The following is a 14,409-nucleotide window of genomic DNA, read 5'->3' as shown; positions in this document are numbered from 1 at the left end:
TGGTTTCCTCCCAGCTGCACCATCTAGAAGCAGAGACTATATAGTGTTCAGAGAATATTTGCAAGCCAAATGAGATGATTAGGTTCTCTTCCATTTTAAGATAGTAGCAACGGTAAGTTGAGACAATAATGAACTTCATATGTAGAAGATCAAGCTGCTTTTGGATGGATCTCTGTCATGAGATACAATAAGTAATCTCGGTTTCGTACCAGATGACAGGCAGAAAATGCTAACAAAAATGCAAATCTTCTGGGAGTAAAGAAAAGATCTGGGCTTTTTCAGACTCAGACGTATCAACTGAGAAACAGGAGGATTGCAGCAGATGTTTTGATAACTCTAGTTTTTGCCTAACCACTTACACCTTCAGTTTTTCAAATCTTGCACAGATCAAGTAAAGATGATCAATACTGGCTCTCTCTTCCCACAGACCATGTTGTTTATGTGACTGTCTAGAAGCTAGGTTTTTGAGTGCTCAAACAGGTATTTAAAGGGTTCTGCTCTTAATATTAAAAATATAAACCCAGAAATGAAAAAGAAATTGTTCTCCATGGGTTGAATTTGTTCCAGGTTTTTTGTGCTGGCTTAGAAGATAAAACCTGAAGAACTCAACCTTCATGTTAGCCAATGGCCCTTGCCTGTCAGTCAGCACAGCCCTCTGTAGCTCATGCTTGTAGCCAACTCCTCTCTTTTGCATCCTAACAAAAACCTTCAGAAGTGACTTCTCTTTCCAGATGATGAAAGAGGTTATTCTGGTTTTCACTGTCAGCATAAACATAAGGCTGAAAGCTTAAGGGAACCATGTTTTGAACCTTTGGTGTTAAAATTTTCTAATAATCAACATAAAAATTGAATGCAATGGACTACTTTCCTCAAAAGCAAAAGGCTTACAAGGTTTCATTGCTTTTATTAAAAAAAACAAGAAAAAGAAAATGATGTTCTTATGCCTGGTAGTACAAATATCAGATTATCTTCTCCTGGAGTTTTTTTAAGTCTTATTGCCCTTTGCCATATTTCAAACCTTGTGTGGCCTTTGAGCTTCTATGGTGAAGGTATTTAAGAAGTTAACCAAATCTTTTGTAGCTGTAAAGATCTCCAAGGAGAGTTTTTAATCATCTTCCTTCAGTCAGGTTTAGATTATGCATGATTTCAGTTCCCCATGTTTCAAGCTCAGTCTGTAAAGTGAGAGGAATCACCTGAGCTCAAGCCTGGTGAGCTGTTATTCCCAGGAGGGGCTGAGTTTGAACTGCTGTCCTGGAACATCCGGCACAGCTCAGAGGAAGCCCAGCCCTCCTTGGAACACTGCACGTCCAATCTGTCAGGGAAGGAAGGTGACTTGAGAGTGGTAAAATTCAGTTGGTTTTAGCGAGATCTTATGGCTTTTTCTTCAACCTTTCATTGCTGTATTTCCGTACCATATATGAATTTATTAAGCTTATGGTAGTTCAGATTTGCCTCTGTGTTTTCCAGGTGTTACAAGAAATCTGTACTAGTTCCTTTTGCATAGGTGTAAATCTGTATGTGTACAAATGTTTTATTGTTAACATGTCTTTAACTAGAGGCCTTTGGAAAAATAAGTTACAGTCTTGGCTTAACAAATGGTGTTGGTTTTGGTTAAAGACAATGCAGGGGATTATTTAAGATAGTCACCTAAAATCTCTTCAACTTCTATTTGCAGGGAGTGAACTTATCTTCGCTATAGCTAAATTTCTATATGTGTTCCTCTTTTTAGAAGAAAACTGAATCAGTAAATAGAGTAACATTTTTCTGCAGTGTTTCAGTTTAATTGCTTTATTCTATGCATTTAAAATTAAAAACACAAAGTACCTATGTTGGAAGCAAATGTGTTCTACAAGCACAGAGCAAATGTATCTGTGAGCCAGGGAAGCTGTGTTCACTCTGGCTTTTCTTGGTTTTTTTTCCTGCCTGGCTGATGTGTCCATTTCCTTCCTCCGGTTGTTTCTTTTGATAACAAAAGAAACAAATGAAAGGAGTCTGTTTGGGTTTTCTAAGCTATTAATAAAATAAAGAAAATTTGAAAATGCAAAGTAGCTTTTTATCAGTACCGACATTTTTTTAAGATATGCATATTTTTCAAGTCTGTTCTTGCTCCCTCTGCTGGTTCTTCTACTCAGAATCTCTGCTGCTGTTTTTTATGGGTCTTATGTGACGTGTGTTTGTATGATTTGATATATCCAGCTGCCTGTGATGGTTTCACTGATTGCAGACCCTCTCTCTTTCAGACCGGGCATTTGGCAATGGAGACGTTACTGTCTCTCACCTCAAAGCGAGCTGGGGACTGGTTTAAAGAAGAACTGCGACTTCTGGGTGGTCTGGATCATATTGTAGATAAAGGTACATTGAAGATACTGCTTGGACAGTGTGAAAAAGTAGTGAATTGTAGTCAGATGTTTGCTTTTATTAATGTTCATTTTCTGTGGTTAAAAGCAGAAAAATTATTAGCTGTGTTAAAATAAAGTACACAATTCAATATCAAGTTATTGAGAAATATTTGTGACTTTATTCTGTTGCATGTGGGGTCGAAAGCAGTTTTAATGTTAAACAGAATGTGTATAGTGTTGCATGTAATGTGTGAGATTAAAAATGTCTTAAACTAGATTAGAGGTTACTGTGTTATGTATCTCTGTTCAGCACACAAATGCAGCACACTTTTTGTAGAGTAGATCTCCTTTGCAGTCTTCTAGAATCGTATTCAGACCTAATATTTTTAAACTAAATATCCCAGAGGAAGTCAGCCCTTCAAGAAAAAATGGTGGAGGGTTTGTTTTAATTAATTTTTCAAAGATATGTCTCAGGTTTTTTTGAGCATCTCACAGGTAGGAAAAGGGACATTTTTAAAATGAATTCTTGAACTGAATAAAGCTGGGTCTTAAGTAAGCAGAGGAAGAACAAAAGAAGGATTGGAGAGATGGAAGTGTTCAACTTGCACGTGGTTTCAGGTTATGATTTCAGATTTGTGAAGTGTGGGGAGCGTGTGCTTGCTGTATCTCTTTTCTCTGCTGAAAGACAGTCCACTACAGTTAAGGAACATAGTCGTGTGCTGGATAATCTCTTCTTTGTCAGGAGAAAATAAAATATATGATTAAGTAATTCGTAGCAACAATCACAAACTTGCAAAGCCAAATGTTAAGGTTTGGTTTTTAAATTTACTTGGAGAAATGAAAAATGCTGATTGTGGCTTCATAATTGTTTCCAAGCATTCACTGCAGGTGTGTAAAGTGTAAAACAAGGTCGATAGCAACTCTTTGAGTAGCTGCTTAGTTTGTACAACTGGCTTTTGAAGATCTCTTTCTGATAGTGGAAAACAACTTCTTTTTGTGTTTAGTTAAAGAATGTGTGGATCACCTAAGCAGTGATGAAAATGAGGAGAAGTTGGTTGCTTCGTTATGGGGTGCAGAAAGGTGTTTACGGGTCTTAGAAAGCGTGAGTATGAGCAGATACATCGCATTTCTGAAAGCCCTTCTTCAGCAGACCTTTTCATTGTAACAGTCTTTTGGGATACAGTTACATTACAACACTAGAATGTTGATTTTTTTCATGGACTTGTACTAACTTTCTGATGTTTATCAGTGTTTCTGGAACGTTTGAAAATCTGTTTTACTATTCTGTATGTATGTACTGCCCTCCAGGTTTATTTTTGGTAAGAATAACTAAATGTTACACAATGCTTTTTCTTAAGTTCCTATGAAAAGCTGCTGTTTATGGATGTTGTTTTCATGGCATGAGTTTGACTCTTCAGTGTGTGTCTAGTAATAGCTGATCATTATAGAAGCAGGATTTTCTTAGAAGCAATAAACCGATGTATATTTTAAGAATTGCTAATTTGAACCATCATCTGACTAAGTGCTGAAAGAGAAAACTGCCCTGAAAGGCAAAGTAGTCCTGTCATCAGTTAAGCATGTAAACAGAGATGGTAAATATTTCTTTGAGAACTTCGAGCAGAATCAAAATATATGGTACTTTTGTAGAGCTTAATTGACAGGAATGGTTAGTGGGTGCTTCTCTGCTGAGGTTGGTGTTTGTTACTGGTGTTACTGTTATTGTGATACCATAAGCAAGCAGGAGAACATTGTTATGTTCTAGCAACACATCTCCACAGATCAGAAAGCAACATTTGGGATCAGAGTTCAATGAATCTCACTGAACACATTGAACCCAGGTTAGAGGGCAGATAGCTACAGTGGTAACTTTCTTCACTAAAATAAAAGGACAGACTCAAAGGTGGTATAAGCACAAGCTAAAAACTGAGAAAGCTGAACGGTTGGTGAAGGGTGTCTGCCTAAAAATACTCATTACATGCCTTGTCAAAGGTGAGAGAAGAATTTTCAGATCGATTTTCTGCTTTTAAATTGGATAGCAGAATTTCCAAGCAACACTAGAAGAGCCTTGTTTAGTGTTAGAATATTCAAATTTGAACTTCAGGATGGTTTGTGATGCAGTAATGGATAATGAGAAGTGAAAGTTTACACTGGATAATAACCAAGAAATGTGGAACGGAATAAAGTGGGGTAGTAGTGAAAGGGAATGCTTCTCTTTCAGGTAAAGAAAACCCCTCCTATTTTTAATATTACTTTCTTCTCTTTTTAGGTAACTGTGCATAATCCAGAAAATCAGAGCTATCTGATAGCATACAAAGACTCACAACTCATAGTCTCCTCTGCTAAGTAAGTTGTAAAAAAAAAAAAAGACAATTTGGCACAACGCTTCACAGGAAGGGGGAAAAAATAAACAAAATGTTATACCAGAATATTCTAGGGGGGCATAATACCACCATTTCCAGTGTTACTTTCCATTAAGTAATGGTGAAGTTAATTTAGATGAAGGTATGGGCAACTAACAGAGTACTACCAATGTCTAGTGCTGCTACTGTTGGTTCTGTGGAAGCTGCAGACTGTGGATTTGGCTCCATCTGTACCAAGTTCAGTAGGAACACAGAAGAGGGCAGTTATGAAGCTGCACTTATTTGCTGTGTTTTCATTATGCTTATGTATTTGCTCAAGTGGAGCATAACAGAATGGACAGTGTAAGTAAGAATTAAAGTAGTGAAATTCTGTTCTTGGCTGTTCTCCCTGACAGAGATTCTTATACAAACACCTCTAACCCATTTATCAATCTGGGTGAGGTCTCAGCTGGCTGGCAGAGACTGTCTGCCCCTTGTATTGCTCTTCATAAGAGAACAAATGAAGCTGAAAGGTTGACTTTACAGACCTCATTGGAAAAATTATTTAATGGTTGTAGGTTAGATATTGGAGTATTTTTCAAAATTAAAAAAAAAACCAAATTGCAGTTTAATATGCTATTTAGACCAATATATATTTTGGACATTTCTAGTTTTATTTGTAATTTAAATCAGTGTAGTGGTTTAACATGAAGCTGATGTTATGCAGTAGAATTGTGCCTATGGTCCATTAGTGTTACAAGATTAAGATTGTACTAGTAGGAAGTCATGTGTCATTTCTTACAGAAGGGAAATAGCTCTGAGAAGAGAAAAGAGAAAATTTAGATAACACTGTCAGAATCATGTTGTGCCTTGATGGCCAGAGGATATGAGAGACTGAGTTTGTAGGAAGAGGAGATATCTATTGTAAGACCAAGCTGAAGCTGGGAAGGAAAATTAACTTTTGCTCTTGAAGTACCAAGCTGATAAAGCTCTAAGCGACAAAGCTTCCCCGGTTTTTGTTTTTCATAATTTCACTTGAGCTTATGAAAGATTTTATGGGTGATAAGTTTATGTCTACCTACAGAGTGGGCATCTGGATATCAGAAAAATTCTGCATAAGCTCTGTTTGAGTTTTTTTCCTGGTGAAACAAGGATAAAAGTGGAATGTTCTCTATGTTGTGAAGATAACTTTGTTCTGCATCTTCTCCCTGCAGAGCCCTGCAGCATTGTGAGGAGTTAATCCAGCGATATAATCGTGCTGAAGACAGTATCTGTCTACCAGACAACAAGCCTTTGCCTCACCAGAATGTAACTAACCATGTGGGTAAAGCAGTGGAAGACTGTATGAGGGCCATCATTGGGGTCTTGCTCAACCTGACAAATGATAACGGTAAAACAACAATTATTTTGCATATTCTCTGATAAAGCATTGAATAAAACATTAATGTAAACCTTTTTTTGGTCCTGATTAGGGTTTTTCCATGTACAGTGCAATGAAGCAGTTATGTATGGTAGATGCTTGCTTAGAGCCATCAGTAATTTGTCTTTACAAGCTGGATGAGTAATTGCAAGTGTAAAGTGTTTGAGGTGTGTGCTCAGGCTGGGGGAGGCTGGTTTGTCCTTAGGACCAAAAGGGTTTTATCAATCTGCTTACCATTATGAACGTGGGTATTTTCAAAATTGAGCCTCTCAACTCTCTTTGTTTACAGAATGGGGTAGTACAAAAACAGGTGAACAAGATGGTCTGATAGGCACAGCAATGAATTGTGTGCTTCAGGTTCCAAAGTTCCTACCTCAAGAACAGAGATTTGATATTCGGGTGCTGGTAAGCTATTGTGTTTGTTACATTAACAGAAAATTGTTTGCCCCCTTCTTGCCCTTTGAACTACTTTGGTTCCACATTAAGAAATAGTTTCCTCTAGTTTTCATTGTCTTTTATATATATACACTTAGTGAGGTATTTAAAGTTTCTGCAAGGATTTGGTGAGTTTGAGGTTTTTATTGCTGTGCTTGGTGGGGAAAAAAGTGCACTGCTTGGTGAACAAAGAGATTTAGCTAAATAAGACTGTGAATTACTAATTTTCAAAGATCTTTTCAACTTTGGAACTTTGGTTATTGTGTAAGATAAAGGCTTTGTCAAATTTACCTCAGTTTATGTAAAATAGGCCAGTGTGGCCTAAATAGCAACAACGAAATTGTGTATGTGAAGGATCTCTTAAGAACATAATCTGAAGGTTGGATACATGAATCCCTAACCTGCAAAGAAATTCTCAGCTCCAGAAATGTTTTCATGTTCAGAACTGGAAAAACGGAGATGCCTCTATGAAAGTTCTCCTGTACAGGGATCTCTGCCTTGTATTTCTTTAAATCCCATTTCCTCTGTCTCTCAGACTGTTTCATGAGGGTGTGTTAGTAAGTTATGTATCCTCAGATAAGGACTAAAGAAGACATTTTTTGCTGAAGTGTCTTATTTTACTGTGTGTAATCCTTTTTGACTCTGTAATTGTTGCAGGGCTTGGGTCTGTTGATCAATCTGGTGGAGTACAGTGCCCGAAACAGGCACTGTCTCGTCAATATGGAGACATCGTGTTCCTTTGACTCCCTGTGCACGGGCGAAGGAGATGAGAGCCTGAAGATAACTGGACAGATTGATGCTGTTCAGGCTTTAGTGCAGGTAAGAAATGCTTGTCCTCTGACAGCTGCCATTTCTCATTATCACACTGTCAAGGGAGAAGGGAGAACTCGGAAATGAAGATGTGTCAGAATTTTTTCTGTTCAGTATTTTGAGTAATACAACATAGTGGGGGAGAGGGGTGCTGCTCAGAATTCTGACTTTTGCCATACTGTCCACTACAGAAACAGCTTTCCTGGTCAAAGACAGTGGTATCATTATTACAGACATCCAAAGGCTGCTCTCATGTCCATAAAGCTTTTTTGTTACTATACAATTTATTTCTAGTTTTATTGTTCCTAAATGGTTTACTTTGACTTTTGTTTTAAGCCAGCTGTAAAAACTGTAAGCTACTTTTGTCTTACATACAGATGTAATTATTCTGGATGTGAAACAGCATTCTTAAACACTGCATTGACTGGCTTGTTTAAAAAAAAAGAAATCCACCAATAATTTTGGTGAATGAGTTCCACCATGCAAACTAAAATGAAAAAATGGAAAGGAAATGACAGACTTTATATTTCAATGTAGTTAATTTTGTGGTTGCTTTTAGCAGTTCTGTTAACTATATGGAATAACTGTCCAGCAGCAGACAAAAAAAAAACCCAATGAAAGTAATGATATTAAATATCTTAATGTATACAGTTTGGCAATATTTAAAAGTGGTCATTTTATTATTTGGAAAATAATTGACAGGATATAAATGCACAATATGAGATTACTGGTTCATTCACATTTTTGATAAGTCATTTTAAATTACTCCTTCATACTTTTGCTTTTTACATATCAAGGTAAAAGCTAAGAAAGTCAAGAGTGTGTAGCTAGGGTCCAAAGAAGATGAAAATTGGTAGACAACAGAGATGGACCGGAAATTATGGCAACTTTTAATCTTGAAGCCGTGTCTCAAAGAAAGCAATGAAACATTTACAGTGCCCAAGAGGAGCCTGGCAGCTGGTTCAACACTGGGGAGGGAGATCTTGCTGTGGAGCTGTTGGGACAGATTATATTTTCCTTTGAAGAAGAAAAGGCTATTGTTAAGAAAAGTATTGAAGACTAACTGTATTAAGGGGTGAATTGTGAATGGGAAATAAACTTTCCAGTATTAACTCAGTGTGTTTAGGGTTTAATTTATAATGGAAATTGTCCTGAAATGTTCCCTGTTAGCTATTCCTGGAGTGTGAGCGAGCGGCACAGCTGGCTGAGAGCCAGACAGACGAGTTGATTAAAGAAGCTCCTACTGCTCAGCATGATAAGAGTGGGGAATGGCAGGAGACAAGTGGGGAGATCCAGTGGGTCTCCACAGAAAAGCCAGATAGTACTGAAGAGAAGGTTAAGAAGGAAGAAGACGATGAAGAACTTGATCTTAATAAAGGTACGTTGTCTGGCTGTGATGAGCTCAGCGAAGGCAAAGAACTGTGTGATTGCATGAAGTCCACCTTGTCCTCTGCTTCCCACCTACATGCAGTCTCTTGGGCTGAGATTTCCAGGTGAAACTGCTACAGACCATAAGTAGGAGCAGTATGAGAAGTGGAAGAAATGTTGCTCTTTCTTATTTATTTAATAGTACCTTTTATCAGTTTCTTAAAAAAATCCAAAACAAACAAAAAAACCCCCTAAACAAAAGAGACCCAAAAACCCCAAAACCTTTTTAGGGACCTTGTCCTTGTAAGTTATCTGCCTTAATTTTGTTTCCCAGGGTTCTTGTTTTAAGCTACTTTTAAGGGTTGGAGCTTTTTTCCCTCCTCTCCCTTTTTGCATGTGTGCCTCCTCTGTCCCCATCTTCTCTGTCTTCTCACTCCATCAGTGGTATCTCAGGTATCTGTGTAATGCCTTCATGTGCTGCATCTTTGGTAGCTTGTCCCAGGAATTTGAATATCTCTAAGCTGTGATGTAGTTTGTCTCTTGAAAATGTATCAGGTCTGAAACATCAGTCCTTCTTTAATCTTCCAAATGTAGGTGCAGTGTATTATTTCTAATAGTGTTTTAATCTTTTGTTGTTCATAAGTGTGGTATATTACTTTCTCCAACCTTGCTTTATATCCTTCCTCCTTTTTGTAGCTCCACCAACTGGTGTCTGCAGTTACTTGTAGTTTGCAAAAAATGCTGAGTCATCAGCGAAAAAAAGCTATATCTGCTGTCCTTAATGCTATAAACTGCTTTGGGTAGAAGTCTTACTGGCTTATAGTATCACATGAAACATTTACACTGGTAGTTTGGTGTGTTCAGCATAAAGTTTGCACATTGAAATGGCAGACAGTGAAATACTATCCAGCAGAATGAGTTAAAAGTGAATGAAAACCATTTTTCTTGTCGAGAATGTGCTGCTGAGTCAGTAAGTAGGGTGCTTCCTGATTCCTGCCTCTGAAATCTCAGTCCAAGAGCTCGTTTTGTTTGAGGAAAAAGTATTCTGGAAAGTGATAATGAAAGATTGTATTTGAAGCAGTAAAAGATAGCAGCTGGTTAGAGAATACAATACACTCAGTTGTCTCTTTTTACAGCTCTTCAGCATGCTGGGAAGCACATGGAAGACTGCATTGTGGCCTCATACACAGCATTGCTTCTAGGCTGTCTCTGCCAGGAGAGTCCAGTAAGGGAATAAGTTGCTCTTAAGTCCAGTATAATTTTTAGTGAAGTAATAATTTCCTGTATTGAAAGGGGTTGGTTAAATTAGGCTTCAGTGTGAGCAAGTACACCGATGAAGCTACACTGATGTGTACAGCTTTGTGAAAAGTTGCCAGGCGTATTCCATCCAAAACAAATTTTCTGAACATCAGTATGTTTTTTCAAAAACAGTTGGAATTGAATATTTAACCTCTTTCACCTCTCTCCCCTTATTTGTAGCCAGCAAAAGAACTTATTTTGGAAAGGCAAATTGGCAAGCCTGTGCTTTCTCAGTAAATAAGCAAGTTACCATCAGACTTGTTTTATCAGTCTGCTTTATTTTTTTCCTCCATTGAAATTACATGAAATTGTCTATGTCCATATTAGTTCAAGATGATTGCCTCAGATTGGAAATATGTAATAGAAAGCTGAAGTTAAAAGTACAGAACTCTAATGGCTGAGAACTTCCTAAAGTTTCCTATCAAATATATGCTCAATTGAAAATGAGGTTCAGACCTGCCTTCAGGCTTGACTATATTTGCCATGGTGGCAGAAATGGTCTTTAAGGTGCTGTTCTGTGCCTTTGTACTGATCAGTGTCTGTACAGTTTTAGTGTTTGGAGTGAGACTGACAATAAATTCGTAATTCTCAACCCTTAACAGTTGTAAAGGGAGTGTCTCTCCAAGTCAGAAGAGTGATCTGGTGGGGTTTTTAGTTCTTGATAATCTTGTGGGTCCTGGGGAGGTCTGACAGTCCTTTTTTTTCTTTTATTATTTTTTAAGGGGAAAAAACCTAAACCATCAAACCAACAACAAAAAATATTTTAGCAATTGTTGTTGTCTAGAAATATAAACACAGTAAGCATATGAATATTGCTTAAAAGAGACTTAAATCATAAAGATGACAGCAAAAGCCATCTTAATAATCCTCTGAATATGCTTGTCTTATTGCATGTCACATGCAGAGTACTGTTCTGTGTTAGAAAAATGTTTCCCAAATGAAAAAAGATTGTTTTATTTCTTAGATCAATGTGACTACTGTGAGGGAGTACTTACCTGAAGGGGACTTCTCGATAATGACTGAAATGCTCAAAAAATTTCTCAGTTTTATGAACCTTACTGTAAGTAATATATATTTTAAATTGATGTATGTAGATATTTTTGTAATTGTGTTTTTTGTTAGTATTTCATCCATTTTTAAAAGCATTAAGTTTTCAGTTGTTGTCTTGATAAGAGCACACGATGATACTCCCTTTTTAAATACTGAAGACCCATTTGACTGTGGTAATTTTGCCTGTCATTATATTGTGATTGGTCAGGAAAATACTTTTGATTGTCTGCCTGAACCCTAGTTGCTTTTATTGATTCTATAACTGTAAACACTAAAATTGTGAAATTAGAATAGCTCTCAAATATTTTAACAAGGTGTTACAAATGCTTGTTTGTTACTTCTGTTTTCTGTTACATTTCCAGTGTGCTGTTGGAACAACAGGCCAGAAATCTATCTCTAGGGTGATTGAATACTTGGAACACTGCTAGATACTTAACTTCCGCTGCAGGCACTCTAATGCTGGAGCTACCCTTAGACAAAAGAAGAAGTCATGAAAGAAGTCCTTGAAGGATATACCAAGAGCATTCATCTGTGTCATTCGTGTTCGGATTTTTAAGGCTACCTGGTCTCTTAACCATGCATTCAGCATTTTCTAAAAGACAGTTACTACATCAATCTGCAACTATCAAAAATGAGGGGAAAAAGGTTCTGAGGAAAGTAAATAAAGAAACCTTGCTGTTTATGATGCAGTGCAGTATTTAAGTATTTTTGGCAGGGTCTGCCCTCCCTATCTTTTTTTCTTGCTTTGTTCGTGACAAGTTTCAAGGGGAAAAACTTGCTGCTGATAGTGCAACTGCTGTTTACTGTTGAGCCACTGTTTCATGCCAGCCAGGTGCAAAGGCAGCTTAGCTACTGAGGTATCAAACAAATGTTCTAATAAAGAAGTTCTGGACAGCAGCACCGCTCCTATTTGAGTTTAATTTGCTCTTGCTTTTTTTATTACTAGATAATTCCAAAATCATAAAATATAAATTTTTAAATACTTTTGTGATTTTAACTACTGTCTATATTTAAAATTTGTTGGAATCCAAAGAGGCGAGGATTGGATAGTTTATTTTTTATACTGTTTTGATTGAAATTAGGTCGTTGAACTATTTCTCAGTTCTACACCTCCCATGGCCCATGTACTGTAACGGGACAGACCATAATGCTCTGTAGTTCCAAGCATGCAGCCCCAGCACCACACAAAGCCATTCTGAGGGTATGTTATCCACTAAAGAAATAGGGACTGTAAAAAGTTATGTCCTGTTTAAAAAAGCAAATGAAATAAAGGAAAAAAAATATTAAAAAAAAAAAGAAGATGCTTAATCCCAGGGTAGTTTACACTTCTAATAAGCAAAAACTTTGAAATGCTGTTTTAGTTTGTTTCGAGGAAGAACTCAAGGTGTGTTTTATAATGTTCAGTACAGAGAATTTGGATGCTTTAGGGGGAAGAATTTTTAAGAAGCTAAAACACCAATGGGGATTAATGTTTCCAGCTGACATAATCTTTCTATTTCATTCTTCTGTAGTATGACAGAGTTGAAATGCATACAACACAAAGCCTTAAATTGCTGATATAGCTAAGATTTTGTTCAGTCTGAGGTCTAGTTCACAGCAAAGCATTGTGTTTGAAGACTGAAGTGGAACAAAGAATCCCAGAAAATACATGACTTTTTTTAGCAATTTTTTTCTTGCACTCACTATTCAGACCAACAGAATTGGTAATTATTTTTATTAAGGTGGTCTTGAATATTTGCAGACTGTTCTGAGATCTGCTTCGCTGACATTTTTAAATACCTGTATAGGTAGTTACATCGTGTTACTCCATGAATTTGTAAAACTTGAAGCCATAAGAATATTAGTTCTATGTATAATGAGGAGGAAATAACAGGAAATCTAACCTGCTTTTAGATCTTGTGTTATCTCCATGTATAAAGTTAAGAACTTGTGCTTTTGTATCAGTGCCAGCTGTAAATTTTTTACATACAGTGGCTGCCTTCTATGTCTTCCTATTTTTGATAATGCAGATTGTTGGGAATTCTGTAAGGAAGTAACTGATTAGCGGCAAAAATCTTATGTTGGTCATATTTTTTTGCATTTTCTCTCATCACCTTCTAAATCTTAGTGTATCAGTGTAACTTAGAAAAGTTTTTGAGGTTGTATTCCCCTTTGTTAAAAAACCAAACAAAAAAACCAGTATTGAGAGAGAGGGGGAAGCTGGATGTAAATGGTCTGTATCAGGAGGAAATGATTGACTATTTGGCCCATCTAGTTTTGTGATTTTAGAGATTTTCACTTATAATGGAATTTCAAATTGATTATATGGTTTTCTGTGGAGATATGGCAAGAGAAAAGAAACTCCAAATGTGATGATGGGGGAAAGCAGGGACAACTACCTTTCTTCGTTACACTGGTAATTGTTTGGGAATTGATTTACCTCAGTGTTTAACAGTTTTTTTTAAATGTAACTAATTGTCAAGCACTGACAAATGCAGATACTTTTTTTTTTGAGGGTGGGGGGAGAAATCACCCTGTGAACTGCAGTGCATTTTTGTGTGTTAGACCCTCAAATAACTCTGCATTAAAGGGTACTTGAGGCCAACTTGCAAATTAAAGTTTTAAAGTAACTTTTTTTCCACTGTAAATATTTGTGTAAATACTCTCAATTGGAAATTAGAACAGTAGAGTACTTTTCTGAATCCAATCCTATTTTTATTTTATACAGTATTTCTCAGCTGTGATCTTTGGAGCAAAAGCCAACGGCAGGAAAAATAGTTTGTACCAGTTTCATGAAGTATGTCTTTGGGTTTTTGTAAATAATTTTAACTCAAATAAAATTGCTACTTTCAATACATATCTTGTCTTTTAACATGCAATAAAACACTCCTCTGAGTGATTGCAGCAAGAAGGCAGTGTCAGGTAAATTGCTAAAAGACAAAAAAAAAAAAAAAAAGACAAAAAATAATAGTGGAGCATCCTGAAGGTGGTGCTTTGCTTTTCTCTTGTGTGTTTGGACAACAGAAATCAGTGCCTGGACCTGAGGCTGTGGTCAGTCAAACCAACCAAGCCTGGACATTTTCTGGAGATGATGTACTGTGTCTCTTGATGCATTTTGAAGTTCTCTACCTAAGTTGCCACTGATCTTTCAGTAACAACTCTCAGGAGCTATAGTCAGAATAACAAAAATGTGGTAGAGCGTAGGGGAAATGGGGCAGTTCTTATTCTGGTGGTACTTTTCACATCAAGGGGCATGTTAATGGCTTCTTTATTCAGTGAAAAATGAGGAAATTACCATGAGCGTTGCTCTGTTTCTCAATTAATATGAACGATGCTTTAATTTCCAGATGGATTTTTTTTCCCATGGATT

The 14,409-nt window shown here is 36.9% G+C and overlaps 1 protein-coding gene across 4 annotated transcripts in view; it reads left to right on the top strand.

The window, feature by feature from the left end:
- The window catches only part of WAPL (WAPL cohesin release factor), a 121,129-nt gene extending 107,233 nt beyond the window's left edge, over window positions 1-13,896 (top strand). For all 4 annotated transcript variants that reach the window (XM_064662446.1, XM_064662447.1, XM_064662448.1 and 1 more), the window contains 10 exons: window positions 2,241-2,352; window positions 3,344-3,441; window positions 4,606-4,682; window positions 5,893-6,068; window positions 6,388-6,503; window positions 7,191-7,352; window positions 8,514-8,721; window positions 9,848-9,936; window positions 10,975-11,070; window positions 11,423-13,896. In XM_064662446.1, the coding sequence (XP_064518516.1) occupies window positions 2,241-2,352; window positions 3,344-3,441; window positions 4,606-4,682; window positions 5,893-6,068; window positions 6,388-6,503; window positions 7,191-7,352; window positions 8,514-8,721; window positions 9,848-9,936; window positions 10,975-11,070; window positions 11,423-11,488 (1,200 nt within the window). In that variant the 3' untranslated portion in view covers window positions 11,489-13,896. The remainder of the gene's footprint in view (window positions 1-2,240; window positions 2,353-3,343; window positions 3,442-4,605; window positions 4,683-5,892; window positions 6,069-6,387; window positions 6,504-7,190; window positions 7,353-8,513; window positions 8,722-9,847; window positions 9,937-10,974; window positions 11,071-11,422) is intronic.
- Window positions 13,897-14,409: the final 513 nt, after the last annotated feature.

The sequence above is a fragment of the Pseudopipra pipra genome, chromosome 8 (genome assembly GCF_036250125.1).
Source record: "Pseudopipra pipra isolate bDixPip1 chromosome 8, bDixPip1.hap1, whole genome shotgun sequence".
NCBI classification, from domain to species: Eukaryota; Metazoa; Chordata; class Aves; order Passeriformes; family Pipridae; genus Pseudopipra; species Pseudopipra pipra.
Note: the sequence above shows the minus strand (reverse complement) of the source record. Positions and strands in the feature narration are given on the sequence as shown.